General features: G+C 37.6%; 1 protein-coding gene across 1 annotated transcript in view; it reads right to left on the reverse strand.

Annotated features, from left to right (window-relative positions):
• The window catches only part of CUL5 (cullin 5), a 110,644-nt gene that overhangs the window by 81,165 nt on the left and 4,214 nt on the right, over window positions 1–25,265 (reverse strand). The window contains exon 2 of the mRNA XM_037047716.1: window positions 5,009–5,118. Within this exon, the coding sequence (XP_036903611.1) occupies window positions 5,009–5,118 (110 nt within the window). The remainder of the gene's footprint in view (window positions 1–5,008; window positions 5,119–25,265) is intronic.

Raw genomic sequence — 25,265 nt, forward strand, 5'->3', positions numbered from 1 at the left:
CACACAGGAAAAGGGGAAGGACTCAAATGAACAAGTATAAAGGACACATGGTCAGTAACTAAGGTGGGGGGGCGGAGATGGGAGGGAGGTGGGGAGCACTGGGGGCGGTGGGCAGGGCTGGGAATACAAGAAAGAAAACTGTACTTGAAGAGTTAAATAAAAATTTTTAAAAAATCTATGAAATCTAGTAATCAACTGGATATGAAGAAGCGAAAAGACAAAGGAGGTTCATGGTAACTGACAGATTGGGGGCTTAAGACTATGAATAACAGATTTTTATGAATCTAAATTTGGAGTATTTATTAAACTTAAAAGACAGATAAATGCAGCAAACAAAAGGGTTCAAGAGCCTAGAAGGTCTACTCAGAAAAATAATCTGAACTGCTTATATAGAGATGAAAACTCAGGTAAAAGAAAAGGAAAAAATGAACTCTGGAGGCACACACAATGAGTCAGCTAAGATGACTGAGATGAGGCAAACTTTAGATAAAAGATGAGATTAAAACAGAAGAAAGTGGTGTCATAAAAATCAACTGAGGAACAAGAAAAGCACCTTTTTAAAAATTATTTATAGTAAAGAGGGATTTTCATAAAAAACAAGGTCTCACAAGTTGAAAATAGTTTGTCATTTAATTCTGGCTTCAATTTCACATACCAGAGTCAAACTAAACAACATGTTATCTAAAGCAGCAGTTCTCAAATGAGTGAGCTACTGCCCCCTCAGGTCATTTGGAAACATAGAAGAGCTTTTTTTGTTTCAATATTGAAGGGTAAAAAGTAGAGTACATAGGGAGTGTCCACTCCTAGACTTTATGAAGATGAAGGCCAGAGTGATAACCCAAAACATGCAGGACAATCTTTTATAGCCACCTGAAACGTCAACAGCACTCCTACTAAAAAACAAGGATACAGATTATGAGAGAAAAGAAGCAATACTCAGTGTAGTTTAATATTGATACATCAGACTTAGATATAAGCAACCTGTTACTAATATGGTTAAACAGGCTAAAGTTTAGAAAGGTTTTAACTAATGTAGGTCTTACCATTTTGGTGATGGCAGGATAAGACATACAGAAATCCTAAAAGGACATCATACTAACCAACGTTGGGTAATTCCAAGGAGATCAAGGTTTCTAAAGACAATATGTTGAGATCACTAACTGTAGCAAGTATAAGGTTATTGACTACTTCTTCTTGTAATATACTTCAAGCAAACAACAGCATCACACTATGTGCCTGTTCCCAGTCAGGAGTGTACAGAGAATAAGCATTATTCTAGGCCAGGGGTGCTAAACTCATGTTCACCAGGGGCCACATCAGCCTCATGGCTACCTTCAAAGGGCCAAATATAGAGCTCCTTGCCCCTCGTTAAGGAGTAGTTACATTTGTACAGTCCAAAAATTACATCCAGCCCTTTGGAGGCACCTGCGAGGATGATGTGGCCCCTGGTGAACATGAGGTTTGACACCCCTGTTCTAGGTGAAAAATCATATTATCAACACAAATTGGCAAAAATAAAATATAAAGAAACCCACCACATCCAAAACATTACTTATAATTTAATCAAATGACTTTAAGAAAAATACATGCACACATGAATGCTTTGAAGTTTTAAAAGGTTACTGCTGTTTCTCACCGAGTACTAATATATCAAAAGGCAGATCATAGATGTAGATTAATTAATGTTATGCAACAAATTCTGTATTATTTAGGGGAATTAGATTTTTTATGTAATAAAGAGAAAACACTGAGCATAACAGCTTAATGTCTATGTATAGATCATTCAGTCACACATTTACAACTCATTGATACAGTACTTCACTAGTGCACACACACAAATTACAGCAGGTCTGAGAGAGCTATCCTTAGGAAGATGTAGTTGCAAAGTCGACCCTTGGAAGGCATCTGGGAATTTGGATTTTTGGAAAGTTCTCACCATTTCCTAATAAGAATGGATTACTATACCTATACTTTTATGTAAAAAATTTGATTTATATTAAACACTTGCTTTTGTCTAGGAGTCTGAAATTTTGGTTCCTGTCAGGCAGAGAGCTTAAGTGACCAACCTCTATAAAAAACACAGGCATTGAGTCTTAAGTGAGTCTTTAGTAAAATAATGAGCTAGACGTATGATAAAGATATAAAATATTATATGTTTGTACTCTCATAAATGCTAGAGGGATCATATCACTCAGGAGAAACTAAAAAATAAAAAGTTAATGATGGTGACTGTAGCAGGAGTGGAGGTGGAAGAGGGTATGGAGAGGGATAAATGGTAATGGAAAAAATAGAATAAAAACCAAAAATTTTCTTAAAAGGGAAAAAAGTGAGACACAATTTCCTTGCTTTTTACTGCTGGTGAGGGGGCTGGAATTGAAACTGTTTAAGTATGGGAAACAAAATAAATCTCTGTAATAAATGGTATTTACTGTTATTTTTACTTACTGATGTCTCTGAGAAAAAGAAGACAACATGAAAACAAAGAAAATCATCAGCTGGCAATGCACTTTTAAGAGTTTTAAAAAAGCAGTTTTTAGTCGTTACTAAGCTCTTTTGAAATCAGATGTCTGACCCTTAGAGGCCAATGACCTTCCAGTCCGAAATGCATGTTTTTGAATGGATCAATTTGGACTCTAAGAATGAGTCCAAAATAAAATAGGCTTAGAAAAGTCTTGTCACTTGGAATTGGAACAGGACTGTCTGTTCTGCCACATCTTGGCTTTGCTGACTGAAGAAAAGTCATTGCTTTTTTTGAATTCTGAATTCACAGACCCTAATTATGTGGATCTGAATCTAAGCTAAAATCTGATAGTATCTGGTAGTGGGCTACTTAAACCTCAACACAAGCTGCACTGAGCTACAGCAGGCATATGCTCAATGAACATGACTCTGACTTGAGGATTGCTAAAGATTTAAGACACTTGGTGGAGTCATAAACTGAAAATATCACACATTCTGGTTGGACCATTTGAATCACTTGCAATACCCACAGAAAAGGGCTTATTCTCTGATGGGCCATCTGAAGCCAGGCCGTTGTTGGTTCAATATATCTGATAGAAAGACTAAATACATTCCTAACTTGTGGTTAGCTGCAAGATGGGAGAGAGAACTCTACTCACTCCTCACAGACTGGACTCTCAATCCCTTTATGGATCTCTCACTGCTACAGACTTGTGTTCAGCTTTCTGGACAAGTTCCAATTTTTAACAGTATATTAATAACCTGCCTCTATTTCTTTCATTCACCTCACCCCTCCTTATACACACACCTTAGTAAGAAAACTTGATTATTAAACACAGCTGTCTCCAGAGGAACTGATCTTTCCCAGGTTGCTCACTAAAGTGATCAAGACAAAGAGGTGTGAGGTGACATAAACCTATTTTGAAAGTTTTTGAAACTTTGGGATTTCATCCAGACCAATTCCTAAACGTGATATATCTTCCTAGTTAGCTGGTACAAAAATGTCTTTCTGTACAAATGCTTCTGTTCCTCTTGCAGGTCTGGATAACTGGGAAAAAATGAATAGTTTTCATTACTGAATTGGCCATACTGATTTTATATGGGAGAGAAAATAAAACCCAGCATCAGAGGAGAGAAAAGGAATTAATGATTTTTATTTTTTGGAACTATTCTTAAATGCTTTCCCCTCTTCCTGAAAAAACAAAAACAAACAAAGAAAAAAAAGCTAGTGTTGACTTTCCACACTGCTGTGAATGCATTCAATTCAAACTGACTTCAAGCTTCCAATCACACCTACAGTGCTCTGAGACAGCAGGGAGTAGCCCAACTTCTACACTTTTCACACGGAACACCTCTAAATATCATCCGCACTAGTGAGACAAATGAAATGCGTCATGGATAAGTGAAACTGTCAGGAATCAATTGCCTTCAGGCAGCCCACCTGAAATCAAGGCCTGAAATGAACTGACTGGATTAAGAACTCTACAGAGAAAGGCCCCAAGAAGGCACACTGAAGGGGCCTTCACAACCTACACTACCTGGCCAATATATACATGTCTTGCTTGGGGTACCCTAACAATTGTAAACTATTTGTTTCCAAAGGGTACCATGTATACCATCTAAGGCCATATTTCTTTATGTGTGTAGCCTATCAAGACACTGCTAGAACCCTGGAAAGTGTTCAGGTCTGCTTCAATTTATCAGCCAGATTGTACTTGCCTAAACCAATACTTCAAGCCACGTCCATACAGGTCCATACAGAAACTGAAGGAGAAAGCAACCTAGTCTTTTAAGATAAACCTCAATAGGTTTTATTTTAACTAGGTACCTCCAGGACCTCTAAAAGGTCTAATTGAGATCAATACTACAGGTTGGTCTTGCCTGTAAAAACATCTGGCCAAAGGCCACCAGTTAACATAGCAGATCTGGGATTGTATTCCTTGCAAGAAGCCTTCTTGGCCTTGGCTGGCATCTGAGAATCTCAATGGTCAACAGTTCCCTACACTGACATAAAACTTTCCTGAAATGATAAGAATATCTAACAGTGCCTAATAATCTGTATAAACAGTATGGTTTATACTAAACACCTCTTTTTTCTGAGGAACTGAAATTTTGGTACATGACAGGCAGATGCTGCCTATGTGACCAGCCTCCAATAAAAACCCCAGGTACTTAGTTTTCAATGAGCTTCCCTAGTAGACAACACATCACGTATGTTGTCAATCTTGTTACTGGGGAAATTATGTGCCCCATGAGTACTCCTGGCAGTTTGTGCCTATTTTTCCTCAGACTTCACTCCATATGCCTTTTCCCCTTTGCTGATTTGGATTTGTATCCTTTTGCTGTAATAGATAATAGCTGTGAGAATGTCCGATGAGTCCTCCTTGCAAATCACTGAAACTATGGATGGTCCTGAGGACCCCCAACAAAAGTATGATTTTAAACAAGTAAACAAATCAACCTGGAGTAAACATTCCATTTGGATATATAAATGCATCACCAAAATTTCCTTTTGTTAAAAAAAATTTAGAATTAATGGATTACTTACGAAAACAGATCAAACCACTGCTGTTTTGTAACAGATTCCTGGCGTAAAAGCTTCAAAACAATTGGACGCATGAAATCCCATTTGTCTTCAAACTGAAGAGAACCTTTATTCTTTGATAAAAAAAAGGATAAACAATATTTTAATTTAAATGCAGTTAAGTCAAAACTGTTATTTTAATCTTTTAAGAGATAGCAGAAAAATGTAAAAGAAGCAGGTTTCCATAGTGGAATCCCTATGAACTTAATCTGGTATCAGGATCACAGGAAGACAACCATTAAAAAAAAAAAAAGATAATCAATGGTCAAACTGTATAATGAAGAATTTGGTCTTGTCCAAAGTGAAGATCTTTTTTTTTTAAAGATTTTATTTATTTATTTATCTTCAGAGGGGAAGGAGAGAGGGAGAGAAACATCAATGTATGGTTGCTTTTTGTGCATCCCCTGCTGGGAGCTGGCCTGCAGGGAACTGGCCTGCAACCCAGGCATGTGCCCTGACTGGGAATCTAACCGCAATCCTCTGGTTCGCAGCAAAGTGAAGATCTTTACCCTTGGTTTCTAGTAGATAATCCCTGGGCCCTTGGGGACTTGGGGACCTTGGGATATACTGGATAATCTAACAATGTGATTTAGGGATGGAATTAACAATACCCACGTAGTCCTAAGCAGTGGAAAAAAACATCTCAATGGGTGTATTGCATCAAATGGAGAATATTTTGAAAGTGACTGAAGTTTAAACATGTAAGAATAAATACATAATTTTTTATAAATAAATTATGGGGTTTTTGGGTCCCCCCCTCATATATGCACTGTCACACATTGAGGAAAAGAGAAAAATGAGATCTAACTACAGGGGAGAGGATAGGGGAAGCTCTATGTTCAAAACCTGCCTGGACTTTGCCCTACGTTTCTCTTCCTTTAGCGATCTTAATTTTTCCTTTCATTGTGTGTGTGTTTTTAAGATTTTGTACATTTTTTAGAGAGAGGGGAAGGGAGGGAGAATGAGAGGGAAAGAAACATCAACATGCAAGAGAGAAACATGGATTGCTTGCCTCTCGCACTCCCCCAATTAGGGGCATGTGCCCTGACCAGGAATCAAACTGGTGACTCTTCGGTTTGCAGGCAGGCACTTTCCTGTCTTTGTAATAAACCATACCCATGAATAGGGCAGCTTACAGCAAGATCTGAGTTTTTCTAATGAAGTATGAAGCCTCATGCTGGTTCTGGGAACCCCCAAACATGCAGCTGATGTGAGCAATAAAGGTGGTTTTGTGTGTGGAGAATATGGCCTCTACTTTTATAGATGACCTAAGCTTCTCACGAAAAGTATATTTAAAATCTCTACAAACTCTGAAAACTGAGACCAAAAAAGCCCCAGGAAGATACCCATTTCATTTTATAATGCTAAGACAGCAATGATATCAATAAGGTGAGAAGAGCAGCAGAAATGGAAACTCTAGACCAATCTAACTAGAGAACATAGATACAAACATCTTAAATAAATAGTAAATTAAACAAGTAGCATATCAACAGAATGATACCTCATAGTCATACATGATTTACCCCAGGAATGTGAATATTAGAAAATATTCATTATTCAATATTTTTTAAAAATCATCAATTCATTACATTATAAAAAGAGAAAAAGAGAGATGCTGCATGTACTAGTCATTAGTACTGCTTCCTTTGAAGTTAAATATGGCCATGGACTTCCTTTTGCCAATAAATTTGAACAAAAACCATTAATTGTCTAATATACCAATATCACACACCCCTAAGTAACTCATTACTGTTTTTACTACATAGCACTGTCGAGGGTGCTGCTCACTTGAGTCAGAGAAAGTACACACACTAACTGCATAGAATTTGCGAACTCCCCAAAATTATAAGCCCAGAAGCAGCTTTCAAACATATAGTCTGACAGGGACCTAAATCAGAATCACCTAGGATGGGGGTAGACACACAGATTATTAGAACCTACCTCAGACCTGCTGGATCAGAATCTCTTGAGGTGAGTTTAAAATGTACACGTTTAGCAAATTCATGTTTGTACAAATGTTAAAGAACTTTGCCCTGGCAGGTGTGGCTCAGTGGATTGAGTGCACAAGCCAAAGTGTCACCAGTTTGATGCCCAGTCAGGGCACATGACTGGGTTGTAGGCCAGGTTCCCAGTAGGGGACACACAAGAGGCAAGAGATAGATACATAAGGATGTTTCTCTCCCTCTCTTTCTTCCTCCCTTCCCCTCTCTCTACAAACAAGTAAATAAAATCTTTTAAAAAAATGTTAGAGGCTTTATTACTCAAAAAAGTTTAGGAACCACTAATATTAAACTTTTGTGCAAGCAAGTGATACTTCTTACATTTACAAACATAGTTGATCCTAAAAGTTACTGTACTGTCTTGTCCCAGGTACCTACTTTACCACACGGCATTTTTGTTAAAGACCCACAGAGGATATTCATTCAAATTTTAATACTAGGATTAGCTGTGCTTCTCCCCTGAATAACTAGTTTGTTTTTACCTTATGTACATAGTTGGTTAATGAAAAATGCATTGTGATTTGTGATCCTATGGCATACACTTTAGGTACTAGTCTTTTTACACTGTTATTATTTTCCTATAAACCTCATTTCTTCATTTACTCTTCCCTCTGAGGAAAAGATGTACAAACAAATATGAAAGAACAATAAAAAGCACATACAAATCTTTTCTTCCCAGTGACATGGAGAATCATAATATCCTCTTCATAAAGGGATACATTATAATGTCAATTAAGTCTATTTCCATGAGCAATTTTGGCAATTTATAAAATTAAAGGTAGTATAAACCCTTCAATTAAAAATCAGAAAGGTACAGAGAACTAGAGTAAACAGGTATTTGAGGAAAATTAAATAGTGGTTAGGCTCCGGAATCAGTTATGGCAAAATAGCAGGAAAACATATTTTAGTTCTCCTGTTTTATGAAACATAGAAGATTAACTACAGAAATATTTCCTGCTAATACTCAATTAAAGAAGGAATTTAATAAGTAAATGTTTTCTATTAAGCTTTTATAACAGGTTCCAAAAAATGATACTCAAGCAGTTCTTTGACCTATTCTCTGTTAAACCGAAGAGCGTATCATTAAGTCATTTAACTAAGCAGAAGGACACTGAACCTACTATCTACAAAACAGAATGCCTTATTACCTGTAGGGACCTTCAAATTATGAACCATGATTTACGAATGTTTCTAATGGTTAAATGAAGGCTGCCTCATTTGCATTAACATGCCGCAAAGTATCTTCTGTTTTAATTCTTTATTATTCACAATAGAAATTACACTGTTACTCAGAACTCACCAATTGCTAGTAAATCTTGGTATTATCTAGTATTATCTCACCCACTGGCTCTTTTTCATGGAGAGGATTTCAACATTTGCCATACTCCTACCCCTCTATCATCCACTCCTTACGGCACAACTAATTCTTTCACAGGTACTCTTCTCACACAAATGGGCCGTGGGGAAGCCAATGGGAATTTGCCATGGAATATGTGGGGGGAGAGTACTGAAGGCAGAGGAAGCAGCCATTCCAAAGACCCTAATCCAAACACAGAAGGATGTTTGATGTACTCAGGGTAGAGCAAAGTAAGAACAGAGGAAAGCACTGATGAGGTCAGAAAAATAGAGGGTTGGATCTCACAAGGCTGTAAAGGCCATTACAAAGACTTTGGCTTCAATATAAGAGAGATGGGGAACCATCAAAAAATTTTGAGCACGAAGTTCCATTTTAACACCCCCTGATTGTTGTGTTAAGAATACATCACAAGGGGCAAGGGTTAAAGCTGAGTGTTGGGTTAGGAGGCAAGGTGAGAGAGGATAATGACTTGGACTACGGTAGTAGCAATGGAGGTAGTGACTAGTAGTTAGCATGTCTCTAATAAACTTAATTTGTACATTGGGACCCAGAAAATGGAGGCCACCCCAGCGGCGCAGCCCACATCATAAACCTAAACCTAACTCAACCTGCACATATGGGAAATGTCTCACTGTTGAGAAAATCTAACACTGATCACAATCCTCTAACACAGCTAGCTAGCTAACCTTAACTAAAACAATAGGACCTGCTAGCCTTATAAGGAAATTCCTGATCTCCTAGCCAATCATGCCCTCTTTCCATATTGCCTCTTTTAACATTCTACAAAACTTGCTCTTGCTTAAAATTCTTCAGGAAAAATGGTCCACTGCTTGTTAGGCACCGTACTCCCCTAATCCATGAATTTTTCCCCCTGAATAAAGGACACTAAACCAGTTACTAAATTGTTTTAGTTGTGTGATTTGACATGTCTGAGAAGTATGGCACTCCCATTAACTGAAATGGAAAAACTGCATGTATAACAGGCTTAAGATGAAAGCTCAGGAACTTGGGTTTAAGAAATGTTACATTTGATATATGTATTAAATAGCCATTTGAAGATATTGAATAGGCAATTTGATAAGTAAATCTAGAATTTAAAAGAAAGATCTGATCAGGAATTATAAATTTGAAAGTCATTATTACCGTACAGATGGGTTTTAAATCTTTTTCATGAATACGATCACTATGGGAGTGAATATAAGTAAAGAAAACCCAGGCCTGGTCCTTAGGTATCCAACATTAAAAAGTGGGGAGAAGAGTAAGACCTACAAAAGACAGAAAGGGCAACCAGAGAGGTGGCAAGAAAATCCAGAGTAAGGCATTCTGATCCTGGCCAGGCGGTTCAGTTGGTTGGGGCATCATACCGTACACCAAAAGACTGCATATTTGATTCCTGGTCAGTGCGTGCCTAGGTTGTGGGTTCAGTTCCCAGGTCGGGGTATGTACAGAGAGGGCAACTGATTAATGTTTCTCACATCGATGTAACCCACTCTCTAAAACCAATAAACATATCTTTGGGTAATGGCATTCTGCAGACATAGGACAAGTTGCTCAACATCACTAATCATCAGAGAGATGCAAATCAAAACCACAATGAGATACCACCTCACACCTATCAAAATGGCTATTATCAATAAATTAACCAACAAATGTTGGCAAGGATGTGGAGAAAAGAAAACCCTTGTGCACTGTTGGTGGGAATGCAGACTGGTGCAAACATTACAAAAACCACTGTGAAGGTTCCTCAAAAAATCAAAAAGGGAACTACCTCATGATCCAGTGATTCCACTTGTGGGAATACATCTTAAGAAACCCAAAACATTAATTAGAAAGGATATATGGACCCCTATGTTCAATGCAGCATTATTTACAATAGTCAAGATTTGGAAGCAATCCAGGTGCTCATCAATAGATGAGGGGATAAAAAAGCTATGGTTTAAAAAAAACAAAACACAAAAAACTGTGGTACATACACACAATGAAATATTATTCAGCTGTAAAAAATGAAATCTTACCTTTTGCAACAGCATGGATGGAGCTAAAAAGACATATACCATATGATTTCATTTATATCTGGAACGTAATGACAAAATAGACTCATAGATACAGAGAACAGTCAGAGGGGAGGAAGTTTCAGGGGCTGGGTGAAACAGGTGAAGGGATTAAGCAGTACAAATTGGTTACAGAAGAGTCAGAGATATAGATTACAGCATCGGGAATATAGTCAATAGTATCATGATAACTATGTGTGGGGCCAGATGGGTACTTGAAGCAGCAAGGGAACCACTCTGTAAAGCACATGACCGTCTAACCACTTTGTGGTACATTTGAAACTACTACAGAAAAATACTGAATATAAATTGCAATTTAAAAAATAGTAACTTTTTAAAAAAATTTAAAATGATATACACAAAGAGTATGACATTCTAGAAACCAAGTAAATAAAGCATATCAAGAAAAGGGGGTGCTCTGTACTGCAAAAATCTGAATATTTATATTTCTTGGTTTTATTCTTTACATGTTTTACATTTTAATACGTTGAATCACTGGAAATTTGTAACAGATCAATTTTGATAGATGTTTAAATGTGTTATCATTGTTTCCATTGTCTTAACTCTGTCCTGAGCCTATCATTAAGTAAACAATAAAATTTACTGTGTCAGTTGCCTTGGAAAAAAAAGAGGGTGATCAATTTTAGCAAATACTCCTGAGAGACTATATAAGATGACCACTGAAATAGCAACATGGTGATAAGGACAAAAGCCAGATTGGAATAGAATTAAGAGAGAAAGAAAGGGGGAAAAAAACTAGAAAAATTAGAAAGAACTCAATAATTTTTGCCAAAAAAAAGACAGTACAGAAATGGCATCATAACTGATATATTGAAAGGGAATCGATTTTTTTAAAAAGATGGAACACAAATGGCTCTGGCTGGGTAGCTCAGTTGGTCAGAGCATCATCCCAACACACTAAGGTTACAGGTTTGATCTCCAGTCAAGGCACATAAAAGAAGCAACCAATGAATACATAAATTAAATGGAACAACAAATTGATGTTTTTTTCTCTCTCTCTCAAATCAATCAACAAAAAAATTCTTAAAGAAGATGGAATACTGATGGGCAAGTTCCAGGACATAATATTAATGATACAGGAGAAAAAAGGAGCAACTGCCATAGAATTTAAATTGCTCTGGGGAGGCAAAAGCAATGGAATCTAATGCATAGGTGGAGGAATTGGCCATATGCCAAGAGGGGAAGACAAATATGTACATGTAGATACTGGTTAGGAGGGTAGATGTGATAATATGCTGAGAGCTTCGTTTTCTTATTGGTTCAATATCTCACTGATGTGGAAATAAGAAAAATACTTGGAAGATAGGGAAGGAGGTGCTGGAATTTTGAGAGAAAATATGTGAAATAGATATCCAGGAAAGTGGGAGAAAAAATTATTTTGGAAGTCTAGCATGACTGGGTTCAATCATAGTTTGTGGTCATGAATTTAAAATTAAAATAGTATGCCTGTGTCTGTTTCTTATGCAACATTCAACTACACAGGTGCTGACATCAAAAGGTGAGGAAATGGTTTTCCCCAGTGATAGACAGGAGCAAGGATTCAAAACTGTATTTATAGATGTGATTATAGCAAGTGAACAAAGAATTTATGCTGGGTAAGAGGGAAAGGACATCATGATGACAAGAGCCAAGAGATCCCTGCTTCCAACTGCAATGGAGTAACAGAATTAGATTTCCCTATATGCTTGAACATTTACAAAGCCAAAGGGCAGTGCATGACAATGCTTCCCAAGGAGGGAAAGAAAAAAACAAATGAGGCAAGCCCTACAAATGCCCAACCATACTGCCTAGAGAGAGTTTCCAGTCCTTAGCACAAGCAGGGGGAACAAAAACAGGCTGGTAGTTCCACAAAGCTTAGAAGACAGATTTCAGAATTTGGGGCTGACAATGCAACAAAATTTTGTGGCACACAGAACCAGAAAAAAGAAGCTGCACAGAAAGGGAGTTATGGAGATATGTAGAGGGGCCCCTTAGAGCCTTTGACTGAATACTGACCTAAGTACATGTGTGAGAAAACTATCAGACTGGGGAAAGAACCATTAGAAAGGAGGAGACAAAACAGTTACCAGAGCCAACAAAGGGCTAGGAATAGTTTGTGTTCGCATCAGCCAGAGTGGAAATGCTCCTTAAAATGAAAAGCATGGGCTCAAGTCCTCAGAAAGATAATGCATCTACGGTGGAACCGAAGTAGCCTTACCATGAACAGCAACCTAGACTCACTCTACCAAAACTGAAAAACAGGGTTCAAAAGGATCAAACTGATTCCAAGTAACTTAGCTGTGTCATAGCCAAATCCAAAAATATTTAAAGGAAAAATTTAAAAGCCAGCCTCCAAAACATAAAACTAACAATGTCTGGCATCCAATCAAAAATTACCAGGTAGGCAAAAAAGCAGGAAAATATAAGCTATAGAGAAAAACCCATTAATAGAAACTCACCCAGAAATGACATCAATAGTTTTAGTAGACAAAGATGTTAAACCAGCTACTATAACTATAATCCCCACATTCAAGAAAACAGAAAAAAGCATGATCATAGAAACAAAAGATTTTAAAAATGAGTATCAGTGAGCTATGGGACAACATCAATGACCTAACCAACATATAACTGGGTAGAGGGAATATGTGAAGAAATAAAAACCAAATGTTTCTTAATTTGATAAAAGCTAAAAACCTACAGACCTCATATTTGGTAAGAGACTTGAGGGAACACTGTGTATACGTCAACACAGTATTTGCCTCCTCCACAACCACATCAAAATTACAACTAAACTGCAAAACAGCCATCGTTTAGAATCTCCTGAAACCTAGCTGAATGGAAGTCCTACAACAAGGGAATTAAAGAAGTCACATGGAGACTGGTAGGAGGGGCAGAAAGGCAGAACAGGCTGGTCCCACATCTACGTGTGGCCGATAAAAACTGGGAAGGACATCTTGGCTGCAGACATTTCTCCTGAGGAGTTGAGAGGTCCTAGCCCCACACCAGCCGATCCCCAGCCCAGGGTTCCAGTGCCAGGAAAAGAAGTCCCCATCCCCATAACTTCTGGCTGTAAAACCCAGTGGGGATGGCTGAAGCTACTGGAGTCCCACGCAGATCCTCTTAAAGGGCATGTGCCCAGACTTACTCAGACTCACTCCCTCTCAGCCCCAGCACTGGGGCAGCAGCTTGAAAGTCAACAAGGACATGCAGGGAAGAACTGAATTGCTGACATCGCGGCAAGTGCTGGAGGGCAGTTTTCTCCCAGAGAAGTGATAGCAGAGGCCATTGTTCCTTTTCTGAGCCCTCAACCAACCATATCTGAAACTCCATCAACCTAGCTCACTCTTTATCCCACCATGGTGATTACCTGAGGCCCTGCCCCACTCAACTTTCAGTCCCAACCAAGCTGTTTCCAGAGACTTTTTCATACAAATATCCTTTCACAGCTCACGTTTCAGATTTCCCTAAAATCTCTCAAATGAGCAACATCTGGTGACACCTGACCTTGGCCTGCACCTCCAGGGAAGCCCCAAAGCCAGTGCATCCAGTGGACAGCTTCAGACCATACAGAAGCACCACTACCCAACCACATCCACAAGTGAAACCCTCAGGAGGCATACTCCACAGGCACCAGGGTCCTGATGAAGTAAGTCCTGCTCTGTGGGGTAAGCCCCTGCATAGCTGATCATCTATGGTCATCAGAGGTCACAGCCAGTTCTTGAAGCTGATCAGCCTGGGGGTAAATCCCTACCATCAACATGCCAACATCAATCAAGGCTCAACTACAACAGCAGGGTATACACAGGCCTCATGGGAGCTCACCTCAAGTGCTCAAGTGCCTAAGTGTCCAACAGCCCTGAGTAATCAGAAAGGCTATGGCACTGGACCCTACAGAACACCTACTATATTAGGCCACTGTGCCAATCCTTAAAGACGTAGCCACTCTACCTAATGCACAGAAATGAAAACAGGGCGTCTGCCAAAATAAGACAAAGAAAAATATCCCAAATGAAACGATAAAACAAAATTTCAGAAAAAGAACTAAACAAAATGGAATATGCAATCATTAGATGCAGAGTTCAAAACACTGGTTCTAAGGATCCTCATGAACTTAGTGAGAACCTCAACATAAAAAAGGACCTGTCAGAAATGAAGGATACACTAACTGAAATGAAGAATAATTTACAGGTAATCAAAGCCCTGGCTGGTGTAGCTCAGTGGATTGAGCACAGGCCTGCAAACTAGAGGATCAGGGTTCGATTCCCAGTCAGGGCACATGCCTGGGTTGCAGGTCAGTTCCCTGCAGGCCAACTCCCAGCAGGGGATGCATGAAAGGCAACCATACATTGATGTTTCTCTTCCTCTCTCCTTCCCCTCTAAAGATAAATTTAAAAAAAGAAGAAGAAGAATTTACAGGTAATCAATGGTAGAATAGATGAAGTGACAATAAAATTAGCAATTTAGAACATAAGGAAGCAAAAAACACCCAATCAGAACAGCAAAAAGAAAAAAAGAATCCAAAAAAAATGAAAATAGTGCAAGGAGCCTCTGGGACAAATCAAGCATACCAATAATCACATCATGGGGGTACCAGAAGAAGAAAATGAGCAAGAAATTGAAACCTATTTGAAAAAATAATGACTTCCTTGACTTGTTGAAGGAAACAGGTAAACAAGTCCAGTAAGTACAAAGTCCTAAACAAGGTGAACTCAAAGAGGCCCACACCAAGATATATCACAATTAAAATGCCAAAGGTTAAAGACAAAGAGAAAGAGAAAAACAGTTAGTTACCTACGAGGGAGCTCCCATAAGACTGTCAGCTGATTTCTCATCAGAAACTTGGCAGGCCAGAAGAGACAGGCACAAAATATTCTAAGTGGTGAAAAGCAACGACCTACAATTAAGATTACTCTACTCAGCAATGCTATCATTTAGAATTAAAGGACAGATAAAGACCTTTCCAGACAACAAAAAGCTAAAGGACTTCATCACCAATGAACCTAAATTATATGAAATGTTAAAGGGTCTTCTTTAAGAAGACAAAAAGAAGATCAAAACTATGAACAATAAAATGCCAATAAATGAAAACTATCAGCAAATGAATCTAAAAAACAAAATAAACTATCAAGCAGAACAGAAACAGACTCAGATACAGAGAATATTTTGATGGTTACTATATGGGAGGGGGTGGGGGTGAAAAAGGTGAAGAGATTAACAAGTACAAATTGGTAGTAACAGAATAGTCATGCAGATGACTATTACAGCATAGAGAATACAGTCGATAATATTGTAGTAACTATGTATGGTATCAGATTGGTTGTGAGATTTATCAGGGTGACCACTCAGTAAGTTATGTAATGTCTAATTACTGGGGTGTTCACCTGAAATTAATATAATAATGTATGTCAACTGTAACTAAAAAATAATAATGCACCCTGGCTGGTGTAGCTCAGTGGAACTGAGATTAAAAACTGTACATTTTAACCTGAAATTAGGTTAGGTTATTTCCCTAAGGTTACAGGCTACAGTGACAGAGCAGATGTTCAAATCCAATTTAACCACATTCTTAACTGCTACTTAGATGTTTCTTGGATGAAGAACAGAGGAAATTCTAACCTAAAGGCCAGATCCAGCTTTTGGTTCAAATTCATCAGGTTCGTAGAGTAAATTGCAAAAATCTACAACTACAAAAATTTAGTGGCAATTATCTAGGAGCCATAAGGTGGAAGTATTACTATGTACAAGTAGTACTTTAAACATGGTGGAAGAGGGGGAAAACACTATTTTTCCAAAAGTTAAATATCTGTTTCCATAGAAATAAAATATATCACATTACACGTTCCTTTAAAACCTTTAGGTTTCTCTTATAGACAAAAATAATTTTTAAACAAATTCTGACAATGTGTATATTTTTAGAAACCCAAATAACATTTTAAGGGAAAAAAACACAAAAATAATAGCACTGATGGAAGAGTTTATTTTAGGGGGCTTCTTCATCGTTCATTTATTACATTTATTCATTCAATCAAGCCCTGAGTGCCTACTATACATGAGAAATTATGCTAGTCACTGGGACACAAATGAAAGGCCCTCAAGGAATTCACATTCTAGTATAGTGCTTCTTAAATTGTGGCTCACAGACTCCTAAAAGGGCCCAGGATATATTCTTGAGGCTCAAAAATATAAAAATAAATATTTAACTGTGTTTTTGTTCTTAAAAGTTAAATAAAATAGTAATATAAGTAGAGGCTGGATCATTCATTATGACCTAATAACCAAGACTAACCATAAAAAATGGCAAATTATACTATATTAAAATTCAGAACTTTTGTTCACTAAAAGACAGCATCAAAAAGTGAAAAAAAAAAGCAATCCACAGAGTAGAAAAAAATATTTCTAATACATTCTTTTCCAGATATGTAAAGATTCCTAAAAATTTACGAGAAAGACAATTACATTTAAAAACTGGTAAAACAGCCCTGGCTGGTGTGGCTCAGTGGAATGAGTTCGAGCTTGCAAATCAAAGGGTCACTGGTTTGATTCCCAGTCTGGGAACATGCATGGGTTGCGGACCAATAGGTCACCAGTAGGGGGCATGCAAGAGGCAACCACACCCTGATGTTTCTCTCCTCTTTTTCTCCCTCCCTTACCCTCTCTCTAAAAATAAATAAAATATTTAAAAAAATTAAAACTGGCAAAACAGTTGAAGAAATCCTTCACAAAGACAATATCTAAATGGCCAAATTATCATATGAAAAGGTACCCGTATCATTCATCCATCATTAGGAAAATACATATTAAAACCACAAAGAAATGTCACTACAAACCACTGAAAAGACTGAAACAGAAAAGAATGACAATACCAAGTATTGGAGAGAATTTAGAGAAACCAGAACTCTCATTTCAGAAAATTATTTAGCAGTATCTATGAAAGCTAAACATATGTATACCATATAACCCAGCAATTTCACTTTTAGGTATACTTCCAACAGAGCTACCTTACATGTATATGTCTACCAGAGGATTTGTAAAAGAAAGTACATGGTATCTTTTTCTCAATAATAAAAAACTAGAAACAAACCAAATGTCCATCAACAATAGGATGGAATAATTGTAGAATAGTAATAATAGTGGAATAGGAAAAAGCTTACAATACAAAAACTTAGCATGTAGTAGTATAGATGATTCTTATAGACACAATGTTGAGCAATGAAGTCAGACACGAGTACATACTATGTTCATGAATACGCAAAACACATCTATAGTTATTAGAAATCAGAACAGTGATTATCATGGGGAGGGAGTAGCAAGTTACAGACTAGGACAGATAAGAGAAGGGCTTTTAGGGGTACTATTAATATTCTATCTAGCTGTGGGTCTGGTTATACAGGTATGTTTACTTTATGAAAAAATCCATGTACATAAATCATAATTTAATAGTTTAAAAAATTGTCATGCTGGTATTATTTAAATCTTGAGTTTTTGGTGTTGCATTTAATTGGTAAGTCTATTTTTTTAACTGTTAAAGAATTTTGAGCTTAAAGAAATGTACAGAGTTTCACATCTAATATTAAGAATGTTATAATAGCTTCCTTTCTTCCATTCCGTCATCCCTCCGTCCTGAATAATTCAGTCCAAAAGCCAGATTTCTGTCACTGCCCAAGATGGAAGTTACATATATGAAAAAGGAAAAAGACAGAATTGAACTTATTGGAATTGGAGGTATTAGGGTGAATTCACGGGTTTCAATAACACAGATACAGAAATAAGTAAGGGGTGTGAGTATGTGTTTGTGTGTGTATCCTAGTTCAGTCCACTGAGAGGGTCTGAAAGGAGTGATGCTGCAACAGACACCAGCATACCTAGCATCAAGATTTTGATTTCTCAATACTCTATTCTACAAGAGACTTCTTCGAGAACATGCTAATTTCAAAGTCGGGGCAGGGATGATTCTGGAATAGATTTTTGTACCAGAAAGAATTTAATCTAAGCAAAATAAATGATAGTAACAATCTGTAACACATTAAATAATTCTTTGGATGGTAAGAGAATGATAGCCACTGGCTACTGACATGATTATATTTAGCTTCTAGAAAGATGATTTATAAATTAATTGAAGGAAAAAGTGAAAGGGAGTCTACAGGAAGCAACTGCAATAGTCACAAAGACAATAAATGATGAAATCCCAAACTGACGCAATGAGACAGAAAGGTGCTAATGGTAAGACGGTCAGGAAGCAGTCTTTCTAAGGACAAAATTATAACTCAGCCACTTGCCAAATGTGTGGCCTTCAGTAACTTTTGTGCTCTGGCTTCATCAATACAAAACAGATATAATAAGCATGTATTTGAAAGGGTTGTTATGAGGATATGTGTGTAACCTCCCCACACAACATTTTTTTTCCTGTGGAGTAGGGTATCCTAATCAAGTGCTTGTTTTGCCTATTTGGTAATACAACAGGGCTCTCAGTTTCTGACTTGAGTGAATGGCTGGTGGAGTCACTGACCATAGGAAGAAATGCTGGGGATGAATGCATTTGAGTCAAATGGTTACAGTGGTGTCAAACTCATTTTCACCGGGGATCACATCATCCTTGAGGTTGCCTTCAAAGGGCCGAATGTAATTTTAGGACTGTATAAATGTAACTACTCCTTAACAGTTAAGCTAGAGCTCACCACTGCTGCTGGGTAGAAACAAGGCTGCCCTGGCCAGATACAACAAGGTGGAGGGCCAGATTCAGCCCTCAGGCCTTGTGTTTGCCACCAGTGGTTTAGGAGGAGAGATGAGTACAGTTTTAGATGTAATGTCAGATAAAAGCAATTATAACTCTTAGCCTTTGTTTCTTTTTCCCTGTGTTCTCCCTTTCTTGTTCTTTTAAATAAAAGTTTATTTACTATTAAATTACTTTTTACTTAATATCTCCCTCACAGGGTTGGGGGGAGGGATTGGTTTCAAGTTTCTCAGAAACAATTGGGAGAGAGGATGAATTGAAAACAGTAGGAAAAAAAAAAGATGAAAGAAAAACAGGTGAGCTCCCTTTCCCTGCTCTAATCAGTATTAAAAAATCAGAACGTCTTAATACAACATGTTGGTTGCCCAGACCCAAATGAAATATATTCAGCTTTATCTAAATACTTACATTAAAGTATTCCTTAATGAAATAATTGGTTCTAAAACAGATTAACAAAAAGTCCCACAATCTCTTACCTGTAGTCATCACTGTTTAAAAGAAAAAACAAAAACAAACAATATAAAAAACCCATGCATTTGAAAGAATGTCGATTACAGAAAAAGTTTAACTTTTCTATAATGTGTTTGGAGAGTGGGGAGGTGTTACAGGCCAGTAATGAAAGATGCTATATAGATCTTTCCAGAATATATTATTACTTAAAAAAATATGCACACCTCCCACTGAAATTCAAGAGTGCTTTTTCAAACAATGAGTTAATTTACAACAACCCCATTTTATTTAACCTCAAGAAAAAGGAGATACGTAATTGCTTATGTGGAAAATTTGGTACCATGTAAAAAAAAGGAATGCTTAAATAAACACATAAAAGTAATCAAGAACAGAAAAGTCCACTGGCTTGCAAAATGTTTTAAAATAAAATCATTTTTAAATGACTCATTTACTCTGAAACAAAAACACAAGTAATGATTTATTAGTTTGCCTGAAAATGTCCAGAAATCCATACATAACATATAGAACAAAAAAAATCCCATCAGAAAGTAAAAGCAATATTACTACAATATTACATCAAACGTTATTTAAGAGAAAATAAAAAAAGTAGTTATCATTACTGTACATCATCTTGCTACATCTTTTTCATGACAAAAATGCAAGAATAATTATGGTGAAAGGACAAGCTGAGGGCAAGATTAGAAACAGTAACATGTACACAAGAAATAGCAATTATTTTCTCATGTACACAAGAAATAGCAATTATTTTCTATCATTTGTATTTTTCCACGCCCATAGTATTTTGACCACAGTTTCACAACTGGCCAAGGAGTTTAGTTGTTTTAAGATTTGTCCTTGTTCTGCCCTGTCTGGTGGATTGAGTGGCTCAATGGACTGAGCGCTGGACTGCAAACTAAGGGGTTGTGGGTTCCCGGTCAGGGCACATGCCTGGGTTTCGGGCCAGGTCCCCAGTTCCGAGCATGCGAGAAGCAGCTGACTGACGTATCTCTGATACACTGATGTTTCTCTCCCTCTCTTTCTCCTGTCCTTCCCCTCTCTCTAAAAATAAATAAATAAAATCTTTTTTTAAAAAGGCCGTGGTTGGTGTGGCTGAGTGGATTGAGTGCCAGACTGAGAACCACAGGGTCGCTGGTTCAATTCCCAGTAAGGGCACCTGCCTAGGCTGTGGGACAAGTCCCCAGGAGGGGAAGCACAAGAGGCAACCACACATTGATGTTTCCCTCCCTTTCCCATCTCTAAAAGTAAATAAATAAATAAATAAATCTTATATAAAATTGACCAAAACAATAGAGTAAAAGGCTGCTGGCCCCTTAAAAAAAATTGGTCTTTGTTTCTTCTTTGAAGTTCCTAATCTATTGATTATGGATTATATCCAATGATGGCATTTAATAATTTACAAAAGGAATTCAATTTGTATATTATAGGTTTCATGTAAATTACAAGGTTAGCTATTTGAATGTGTGGGTTCCCATTTTGTCAATAAACCATCAGTGTTCCCAGTTATGTGATTCTGAAACCACATTTGCAATCCCCATTAACCCAAAGAACCACAATCTACAGCATACGCTTGAATTCTAGCAATTCTATGGCAGCCACACCACCGTTTTAAAAGTATTCCTCAAATATGTCACTACTGCACCTTAAGGCCTTTGCCTAAAATGCAGACCATTCAGGTCTCAGCACCCACATTTCCTCAGAGGATTCCCAAACCAATCTAAGAAATGCCCTTCTCCCTTTCTTCCTTGCATATCCAGAGCCAAGGTCATGAGCTGGTAGAAGAGTTGCTTTGAATTGCTATGAGACTGACGTTTTAATTCAGACTAAACAAAACATTTTAAGATTAGAAATCTATGGGATCTGACTGAAATGTCCTTTAGTGCCAGAGAAGGAAAATTCAACAGAACATAGTTGAAAGTGATATTTAGGGGAAAAAATAAGATTATTTTCTGTTGAAAATAGTGTCCCCATCTTTTGAACACTCAACTATATTGTTTGTTTTCACAGCCCTCATTGCTACAAAAACTACCTAATGTGTTACTCATTTCTTTAGCTTGTCATATTCACTACTGTAACACTGACACTTAGAATAAATAGTATTTGGCACAGTAGATTCTCACATTATTAGTGGAATGAACAAACCGGTTATAGAGGTCAAACATCCTTCATATTACCTTTATGTACTCCATGCATTATGCTTTAACCAGAGCTGTAACTTGTTAATTTGTTCACAGAGCCTATCTGACACCAATTTATTCTACCTACTATACTGAAGCAGGAGGCAGATGACTTTCTGTGTCACAACTAGGATCACCAGGACCCTAGCAAAACAATTAATAAGAAATACCTGCCCTGGCTCATGTGGCTTAGTGGACTGAGTGCTGGCCTGCGAACCAAAAGGTCACGGGTTCCATTCCCAGTCAGGGCACTTGCCTGGTTTGCAGGACAGGTCCCCAGTTGAGGGTGTGCAAGAGGCAACCACACATTGATGTTTCTCTGCCTCTCTTCCTCCCTTGCCATCTATTAAATAAATAAAATCTTTAAAAAGAAAGGGAATCCTTCCTTCTCTATCCACCAGATAGAAGCCTAGTGTCCTCTTGATACCCTCCTGCAGTCTGAAATTCTCCTCTTCTAATTCACTGATGACTGATCCCTCAAAGTTTATCTTAAAGTATAACTTCCTATTAGTAGCCTTAATTAACACACATCACCTCCAGATTATGGTAACTGTGGGGCTGGCCAAAAAGTTCGTTCTGTTTTTCCCGTTAAGACAGCTCTAATAGTGATTGCTTCACTATTAGGCTCGTGGTTATGTACTGAACTACTAGTAGTCGTGTAGTATTTAACCTCATTTGAAGCAATTTTATTAGATGGTATTTGATAGCTGTCATATCAGTAGGCATTTAAAAAACTTATCAAAATTGGTGAATTTTTGCCCCGGCTTGTGTGGCTCAGTGGATTGAGCGCCAGCCCGCAATCCAGTGTCACCGGTTTGATTCCCAGACAGGATACATGTCTGGGTTGCAGGCAAGGTCCCCAGGAGGGGGTGCACAAGAGGTAACCACACACTGTTGTTTCTCTCCCTCTCTTTCTCCCTCCCTTCCCCTATAAGAAATAAAAGAAATAAAATCTTTCTTGAAAATTTGTTAAAAATTGGTGAATTTTTGTGTAGCCATTTTAATATTAAAGATGGAAGAATATAAGCAACATTTTCAGCATTATTATTTCAAGCTTTATTTTAAGCATTATTATTTCAAAGCTTTGAAAATTATTACTTTCAGCTTTATTATTTCGAGAGGTAAAAACACAACTGAAACACACAAAAAGATTTGTGCAATGTATGGCGAAGGTGCTGTAACTGATGGAACGTGTCAAAAGTGGTTTGCGAAGTTTCATTATAGAGATTTTTCACTGGACAACGCTCTATGGTTGGATAGACCAGATGAAATTGAAAGCAATCAAATTGAGAACAGTCAACATCATACCATGTGGAAGATACTCAACATATTCAAAATATCTAAACCAATAAAGTTATTGGTGAAAATGAAAAATGTCTTTTATTTTATGGAAAAAACTAAACAGACTTCTTGGCCAACCCAATACATGACTTGTTCCCTATTTCATTTAGGTCTTGCCTCAAATATCACGTCCTTAGAAACCTTCCCTAATCATCCTATCAAAAATAACACGGATCACTCTCTATCCTTTGCAGTGATTATTTTTCTTCATAGCATTTATCAAAACCTGACTTTACAGTATATATTATTTGCTTATATGTTTATTGCCTGTCTCCCCAACAAAAATGTAAGTTACATTAAGGGCAAGAATTTGTCTTCCTAGATCACCATTACCTGGTTGGAATTAGAAAATGCTAAATAACTTGTTGAATAAATGTATTTTCCACAGACTTAAAGACTCCTGTTTGGTTTTAAGAAACATGGTTTTATTAGCACAAATGCCCCTCATACATGGCCACCCCACAAATCATATTTTGAATGCACACAAAATAGAAGTAATGATGAGTAACATGATTTATGTGTAAGAACCAAGAAGAGATTGAGGACTTAATACTATATAGGCTCACATAGTCTTTCAAATATTCTTTATTATCTGTGGAACTTTATTTCACACTCCCTAGTCTAGCACTGAAGACCTTTCACAATCTAATCTGACTTTCCTTTGTATTCCCCATCTCCCACCATTTCCCATATTCTGGGCTACTATGCTGCAGACTTCACAAAGAACCACTCACGTAGACACAGCATGTATTCCTGCTACACTGCAGCCATAATGATCTAGTCTCCCCACCAGCCAAATTTTCTGCTAACCACCACTTACAAAAAGCCTAAACAATCTTCAAAATCCAGATCTAATGCTTTCTCCATAAAACTTCCCTTTATCATCCCACCAGAAATGATCTCAGTCTGTGAGGGACCACACAGCATATGGGCACACTCCTGAAGTTCTTGCCTTAAAGCAAATCATTAGTACTTTTTAACCTCCTCTAGCATATGGTAAATTCCATATGTGAATAGATGCTGTAAATAACACATAAGGCACATTGTAAGTGCTAGAACAGACCGATGGCAGTGCTGTAGTTGTGCAGAGCAGGCAACAATTAATTCCAAATGATAGCATTAAAAGAAAGGGGATATCTGGGCTGAGTGTTAATGAATAAATAAGATTTTAACAGGAAAACATCAAAGGGAAGGGCCATTCCTGACAGAAGAAAAAACAAAGATAAAGAGTCTTGAAGACTCTAGTATGCTACTGAACCAAAAAATAACCAGCTGGGAAGAAAGAAAAAGAGGAAGTGGGGGAGAGGGAGAGAGAAGGAGAGAAAAGGAGTGAGAGGAGAAAGGGAAGGAGGAAATATGAATATGAATGTGTTACTAGGGAGAACACCCAGCTGGAAGGACCTCAAGGAATTTGAACTATCAAAGGTATCTAAGCAGGAAAGTGATATGGTTAGCACCGTCTTGGTTTCGCTCAGATCAGGATTAAGAGATAAAAATAGTGAAATCATAGGAGTTAAAACACTCCAAGCTCTGGCTGGTGCAGCTCAGGGGATTGAGCATGGACCTGCAAACCAAAGGGTCACTGGTTCAATTCCCAGTCAGGGCACATGCCTGAGTTGCAGGTCAGGTCCCCAGTAGGGGGCATGTGAAAGGCAACTACACATTGATGTTTCTCTTTCTCCTTCTCCCTCTCTAAAAATAAGTAAATAAAATCTTTAAAAAACATTAAAAAACTGTCCTGGGAAGAAAATAAGTATAAAAGCTAAAAGCTAAATCCTGAGAAGTAATTATATTGAGGAGGAAAAGAAAAAAGAGAAAGGAGGTCAGTGAAAAACACAAGTTACCTGAGAGACAGGAGACCAAGGAGAGAATGTCATAAAAACCAGAAGAGAAGCAGGGGTAGTAACCAACAATAAAAGAAAAAAGGATGAATGTATGAGAAGGATTTTACTTGACAGACAGGAGGTTGCTAAAGCTCATAAGACTAGGAGTTTCAATATAATTGTGTGAGGGCAGGGAGACCGCCAACCCACAGTAAGTTAAGGGAAAAGGTGAAGAATTAGAAAGGCAGCAAGTGGGGGCTGCTTTTGTAAGAA

Source organism: Sturnira hondurensis, unplaced genomic scaffold, assembly GCF_014824575.4.
Source record: "Sturnira hondurensis isolate 20B ecotype Veracruz unplaced genomic scaffold, ASM1482457v3 Scaffold0006213, whole genome shotgun sequence".
NCBI classification, from domain to species: Eukaryota; Metazoa; Chordata; class Mammalia; order Chiroptera; family Phyllostomidae; genus Sturnira; species Sturnira hondurensis.